This window comes from Excalfactoria chinensis, chromosome 2 (assembly GCF_039878825.1).
Source record: "Excalfactoria chinensis isolate bCotChi1 chromosome 2, bCotChi1.hap2, whole genome shotgun sequence".
Lineage (NCBI taxonomy): Eukaryota > Metazoa > Chordata > Aves > Galliformes > Phasianidae > Excalfactoria > Excalfactoria chinensis.
In genome coordinates, this window is record NC_092826.1 from 71,177,156 (window position 1) to 71,184,589 (window position 7,434).

The window sequence follows — 7,434 nt, forward strand, 5'->3', positions numbered from 1 at the left end:
TTTGTTTGTTTGTTTTTTCCAGCCAAAAGCAGGGAAAAACAGATGAGAGGTAATAAATCATAATCGTTTATTTTGCAAAAGACAGATCATCCTTACTTGGAGTCCTAACTCCAAATTATTTTTTAATTTTTTTAACTATGTACTGCTTTTGTAAATCAATAATTCTGCCTTTACTAATTTATTTCATTATAAATGATAATAAAATGTGAGGAAGAAATCCAGGTAGCATGTGTCAATGAAGTTCATCATGCTTTGTGGGCTCTGGATTCAGTTCTGCAAACATACTTCAGTGTTTTTTTCTGATGATGGTATTTGGCCAAATCACTCTAAAACAGGTTTTGATGTAATAACAATACTAAGAATAACTGAGAAAGGGTTAACAGCCTTTGTAAGCTACAAATGGAGGGAAAAGGAAATCATTCCTTACTCTAATCCCTTATTTTTAAATTAGACATTGAGAATTCAGTTTCTGGTGCTCATTAATAAAAGTATTCTATTAGCAGCTTCCTCATCATAAATATTTGCTTCAGACAGAGTTTCAAAGCTATGGTAATTTTGAAGAAACTAGCAAATCAGAGTTCAATACCTTGGCTGTCTCCTTTTGCTTCAAGGTTGAAGTACTAGACTATTATCAGGCCTGGCTGTTTTTGCTGGTGTGTTCATAACAGTTATAGAAACCAAAGGCTTTACACATTGCAGTACTAATGAAGCATGACTTCATTTATATGTACAGTTGAAAGGATTCTCTTGCACTGAGAGCATCTCTCCTCTATAGGGTCCCTGCCACCCAGCATAACACGATCTTATCCTGCAGTTGTGTCAAGGGACATGGATTATTTTCAGAGTGGGGAGACCTTAGCTCTGTTAAATTCTCCTCTTGTATGCAGGCATCTGTTTGCACAAACATATTTCTAACTTAGTTCTTTTGTCAGTTTTGAGTAAAAAATTATTATCTCAGTTCTCTGACCATTGTCATGAAAGTCATTGTGAGGGAGGGAAAGATGCACAAACACATATACTCAAAGAGTATGTTCTCATTAATCTTGCTTCCATTCAGCATAGGAGATCTTGGAGTACTTGTTTTGCCAGGTTTTTTGTTTTTTGGTACGGAAGTTGTTAAACATCTGAAATTCTAGCTTGATCATTGCAATTCTATGCCTGCCAACACAGTCTGTTTTTGTAGGGATTAACAAATAGATGAGGCAGGCCACAGCTTTGTCTGAAACTAATGAAACCACCTCTTACTTGAGAGCTGGTTGCCACAGAGTTAAGATGTGCACATGACTTTGAGGAAGCATATAGTGATAAACTGCTTTCTCAATGGAGAATATATCATCTTGGTTCTGAAGAACCTTCTGACATGTCTTAGTTTTGTTGTTGATTTAATCAGTGCAAATTATCAGCATAATGTTTCAGAGTAAGACCAATTAATCTATAGTGATCACTGTCAAAATAACAAACAGATAAAGAATCTTTCTCCATTTGATTAACATTCATTATTTTGCTGTTTAATAAAATAGAAAAAAAAAATTAAGCTATAATATAATATTATTATTATACTATTAATAATAAGTCATAGAAGGTCTTGGGTTGGAAGGGACCTCAAAGATCATCAAGTTCAAACTCCCTCCACAGACAGAACCTTCTAGATTAAGTACTAGGCCAGATTGCCCAGTAGCCCACTCAACCTGGCCTTAAACACCTCCAGAGATAGGGCATCCACAACCAGTCAGGGCAAGCTGTTCCAGCACTCACTCAGTAAAAGTGTTTCTTCCCAACATCTAATCTAAATCATACTCTCCTTAGTTTAAAATCATTTCCCTTGTCCTATTACTATCTACACCTGTGTAAAACGTTGATTTCCCTCATTTTTAAAAATTCCCTTTAAGTATTGGAAGGCCACGATAAGATCTCCCCACAGCCTTCTCTTTTCCAGGTGTTTCACTCCAGTTATTGAAGGAGATGGTTCAATATATACGTACACCCAGAGCAAGATTAAGGTAGTAAAAGCTGACAAGATATAGTCCAATCAATTTATTACAAATTCAGAGCACTTCAGGTATGCAGGTCAGATTGGAAAGTTAGCAATAGCAAATAGAGGAATCCTAGTGAGTAAGTCATAAAGCAGGGATAGTCACCACCATATAACCAGTGAAGTCTCATTGAGATCTGAATATTGCTGCAGGTTGTCAGCAACATCTCATTAACCTGCATAGGGGCAGTTCCGAAGAGCGCTCCAAAAGCTCCACACATCTCCTATGCTGGGAAGATCCCTTCCCCCTGGCAGTCAGCCTTTAAATGAGGTCTAAGAAAGCTGTAGCCAGGCTGCAACAGTTCCAGTCACAGAGCTGAACTGTTTTCACCACCGGGCCTTTCACCCTGCACTCCTGCAAGAGCCGCCACCCTCCTTGCTTGGGTACCCCAGGCCCACACCCTCACCCCCTGTGAGGACTGTTAATGGTGGCATGGAATGGCCATTGTGACCTACAGGGTGTGGAGCAGGGCTAAGGCTGTGGGGCTCAGGCCAAGCTCAGTCTGACCTGGTGAGGTGAGCAGGGAGGAAGGCTCTGTCTGAGCCTGACGGGGCCCCAGCGCTGGGAACCTGAGCTGTGAACACATACTCATCCCATTTCTCCCATAGGTTGGCATAGGAGCGTGTAGAGGAGAAAGCCCAGTGCTGCTGGGACAGAGACTCTGCGAGTGCTCACAGTCAACGTACACCATGTCCATGGGAGGAAAGAAGTCTGACAGATCATGGAAGCCAGATGAAAGTAAATAATCCCTGTGCGCAGCTCCCCGTCACCGGGCACTGGGGTTCTGAGGGTCTGCCTGTAACAGAGAGGGGAAGCAAGGGCATTCAGGGGCATCCCGGCCGCCACAGCCAGGGCCCCTCTGCTCCTCGGCCAGAGGGGCTGTGGTTGGGCTGTGGCTGTCTGCTGGCACCGCTGGGTCTGCAGTGCCCCTTCCCCACTGCGGCCTCCAGCCCTGCCCCTCAGCTGGCACTGCCAGCACAGAGCAGGCCCCAAGGAAAGCCCTCGAGTGCACCTGGATCCACAAGACACTCACTGCTGTTACTGTCTCCTCTCCAGAGTGTGTGCTGTGCGTCCAGGGAGATGTTGACCGAGTCATCTATGGGCGCAAGCTCATCATCAATGGGATCTATTTCCATGAGTTTTGTGTGGTGAGTTCCCTTGCAGCTGCTTCCACCATCCTCCAAACAACGGATCCCTCCTTTCTGCCCTAACAGGAACCTGCTCTTCTCCCATACAGGCATTTTCTGGCCACCTTCTTCAAGAGGCAAGAATGCAGGAGAGAAATGAATGTCTCAGCATTCTGAAGATATTACTCGCAATCAAGCAGGCAGAACAGACGGTGAGGACCTAACTGGAACAGGGAGCTTTGTGGCAGGACAGGCTTGGCGAGCTTAGCTTGGTCCAAAGAAAGCTATCTCACACCTTCTAACCTGCTCCAGGTGGAGCTTGCAGACAAGCCCTGTTCACCAGGCAGCTCTACAGAGTACCTCCCAGCTGCGCCCAGTGGTGTGCGGCCCTCTATATAGGCCCTGAGCCTACCACTGATGGGGGCTGCTTGTTCTTTCCAGCTCTGCTTCGTCTGTGGCAAGAGGGGGGCCTTCATCACCTGCGCAGAGCCAGGCTGTGACCGCAGCTTCCACCTCTCCTGCGCCTCAGAGGGTGAATGCGTCACCCAGTACTTTGGACAGTACAGGTAAGGACTGCCAGCCCTTGCCTGTGGCCTCCAGCCCCTGCTGTCAGCACCAGCCGAAAAAGTGAGAAATGTGCTGTGACAGCTCCCCGCAGCCTGACAGAGCCAGAGCCTTGGCCTGGGGCTCCTTCCTGTTCCTCTGCCCTCCTCACTGCATTCCTCACCTTGCCTCGCTCTCCCATCTTGCCCCAGGTCCTTCTGCTGGGAGCACCGCCCACGGCAGGCAGTGGAGACAAGGCCAGTGCAGGACACAACCTGCATCATGTGCATGGATTCCGTGGAGGACAGCAGAGGACCAGAGTGGGACAACAACTCCCATGCACAAAAGGGAGACAAGCCCATGCGCTGCAGTGCCCCCGAGTGCCTTTACCCACACGGCAGGGAGCAGTCAGGACAGGGGTGAGTTACCTCAGCAGCCCTCTGGGGCTCTGTGTGGGATTGCAGCCTCACCACAGGCTGGGGGAGCACAACCGGAGCACCAGAGCTGTGCCGGGCACTCCCTGGCTCAGGTCACTCAGCCCTCATGGCCACAACCCGTTTGTTTCTCCAGGCCCTGGCAGCTGCTCCTCTGCAGCTCCTGTGCTGCGCAAGGCACCCATCGGCTGTGTTCCGACTTGAGTAAGAGCAGGGACACCTGGGAGTGCAACGCCTGTGCTGGAGAGGGCACCTGTAAGAGGCAAACAGCCACATGCCGCCGGGCTGGGGCCTGGCGAGGTCTTGCTCAAGTCCCTTTTGGCCCAGGGGGGATGGGAACCTCTCCCACCCCAGGGCTGGGGTTCCATCCCGCTCACCTTCCTGCCTCCCCTTACAGCCTCCAGCATTACCGTGGACAGCGCTGGCCCCAGCTCTGCCATCCAGCCGGGACTGGGGCCTTCCCAAAGCCCCGCAACGTCGGAGAGCAGCAGCAGCTGCAGTACCACCAGCCAGGCACCTTCCTGGCCAGCTCACGGTTCCATGGTGCCTGAGAGCAGCGTCCTGCCCAGCCAGCGCAGGATAGAATGGAGGAGAGTCTGCTCGCGTTTGCATCGCACTGACGATGCAAGTAACGAGCCCCAGGGATGCTGTGGGAGCAGCCGTGCTGCAGCCCTGAGTGCTCAGAACACTGCCTCGAACTCTGCCACACAAGGGACATCGCGGTGCTCGAGGCACTCCCCGGCTGCTGGCTGCGGCCGCCGGTGCAGGCAGGGACCGCGGGCCCAGACACGAAGCCGCTCTCCATTGCAGCGCCGGGCCACGGGTTCCCCGAGCCGGCCTCAAAGACGCCGTGCGAGCAGGCACGTACCAGCCCCTAGTGCCAACGGCTGCAACCGCACCTACACGCGACGGGGAGCAAGCATGTCCTCGAGGGATTCCACGGGGGCTGTTGGAAGCCGGCGCAGGCAGCCAAGTCGGGCCCGGACTCGGAGCCGCTCTCCTATCAATCATCGGGCCGCAGAGGCCCGGAGCCAGCCCCAAAGACACCGCGGAGGCCGACCCGATCTATAGTGATCACTGTCAAAATAACAAACAGATAAAGAATCTTTCTCCATTTGATTAACATTCATTATTTTGCTGTTTAATATAATAGAAAAAAAAATAAAAATTTTGTTACTTATTACATCATCTGTTTCCTTTTTTCTCTTTCTTTCTTTCTTTCTTTCCTCCCTTCCCCTACCCTTCCCCCTCCCCCTCATTTCTTCTGTTTTTAATATTCTTTTTCAGCCTAAAGCTTTGAGGGTTATTCATTCTGCTTGAATTGGATGAGACTGAATTTCACCATCTAACAGTGACAAAGCACCTAACTGGATGCACAAATATTACCTTTCTGGAATAATCTTCAGAGCTTCTCCTTACAAGCAAATTCAATTTTTAAGAATATACACTGCTTCATCTTGCATATTTTATTTTGAGGTCTTAACCAAAGCTTTTCTGAAGCTGGAGAAAGGAATAAAGAATTCTCCAAAACTCTGACTCAAAGATTTTGCACTGTTAAAATGATTTAGTAATACTTCTGTAACTCATTAAGCCAAATTAATGCTAAGCATCAGATATAACTAACATCTAACTTCCTTACTGCAGTGCTCAGAAGGGGAATTAATTGTATTGATTCTCCTAAAGTTCATTTCTATAGCTATTTGTTTTCAGCTGAAATAAAATATAGGCAATTTTGTTGAGTCTCTCCAATTTAATTATAAATTTAACTGTGATTTTTGCAATGCATATACACTTAATAGCATTTCATCTTGAAAACAATCATAGAGACAGAATAAAATTCCAGATATCAGTTGGGACAGAGTTGATTTTTCTTCCGTAGTGTCAGATATGATGCTATGTTTTGGCTTTAGGTGAAAAACAGTGTTGATAACACACTGATATTTCAGCTGTTGCTGAGCAGTGCTGTACAGAGACAAAGGCATCTTGGTTCTTTTCAGTTTCTCCTTCTGCCCTGCCAGTGGAGGGGCTGGGGAGGTACAAGGAGTTGGGAGGGTACAGAACCAGGACAGCTGATCTAAACTGGACAAAGGGATATTCCGTACCATATGGTATCAAGTTAAAACAAACAAACATATAAAACAAACAACAGCAACAAAAAAACTGAAAAAACAGTGGGAGTTGACCGGGAGGCAGGAGCTGTTCAGGGACTGATTGGACATCAGTCAGTAAGGGGAGAGCAATGTGCATCACTTGTTTGTGTGTATATATACATGTATATAATTATTATCATTAATATTACCTTTTTTTTCTGCTTCCTTTTCTGTCTTAGCATATATTTTTAATCTCAACCTGAGTTCTACTTTGTGTATTTTTCCAGTTCTGTCCCTTATCTCACTGGGAGTGGGGTGAGCTTGAGTGAATGATTGGTGCTGAGCTACCTGCTGGATTAAACCGCAACAAAAATGTATAAGGAAACACATATCCATTTTTCACAAAGTGGTCAGAGCTAGATACTTAAACTGTTTCTCATGGTTTATATGACAGATTTCAGTATTTTTTGTCTGAAGTATGCAATGATGTCACTATGCAAAATGCAGGTTTTGATACCCTTGTGTAGAGCACTGTCCTACACTCTAATAACTTTTATATCCAGCTGTCCAAAAACAGTCTATAATCTCAGACACCCTTGAAGTTGTTCAGCACATTTTGCTGCTATAACCTGTGACAACCTCTAAGGGACACACAGGATATCAGCAGGTTAGCATTATGTGTAAAAAACCCACAAACTCGAAGCTTTAAAATACTGTATACAGAGAGATAGTATGGCATGGTGAGAAATAGCAACTACCACAAAGGACAAAAGTTGCTAGAGGCTTCTTTATGTCAGACCAAAAAATCTCGAGAAACTGCCAATGAAGACTGGAAATCAAAGTGTTGATATACATAATGTTATCAACAAAGAATAAATCTTTTGGGGTGCTACAGTAAATATATCAGCACAGAATACTGCCGGCAACTTGAACTCTTTCCACTTGCTCAAAATGATGACACTCATCCTACCATTACGTTTTCTGTTGGAAAGATTTCCTCAGATTTAGTATCATTCTTTTTGAAATTCACACAGTTCTTTCAGACATTTCTGTAATATAACATTTGAACATAAATTGAATATCCTTATCCTGAGCAATTTGCAAAGCAAAAAGAAGAGTGACACAAATGAATAGGAACAACTGAATTTTTAGGAAGCAGAGGAATCTGGTAAGCAACCAAAGAGGCAACAAACAAACAAACAAACAA

General features: G+C 45.9%; 1 protein-coding gene across 1 annotated transcript; it reads left to right on the forward strand.

Annotated features, from left to right (window-relative positions):
• Nucleotides 1–2,722: 2,722 nt before the first annotated feature.
• Nucleotides 2,723–5,208, forward strand: LOC140247891 (PHD finger protein 7-like). Its single transcript, XM_072328094.1, has 7 exons — nucleotides 2,723–2,771; nucleotides 3,090–3,181; nucleotides 3,271–3,372; nucleotides 3,602–3,726; nucleotides 3,916–4,122; nucleotides 4,274–4,392; nucleotides 4,535–5,208. The coding sequence occupies exons 1-7, from the start codon at nucleotides 2,723–2,725 to the stop codon at nucleotides 5,206–5,208; spliced, it is 1,368 nt and encodes a 455-aa protein (XP_072184195.1).
• Nucleotides 5,209–7,434: the final 2,226 nt, after the last annotated feature.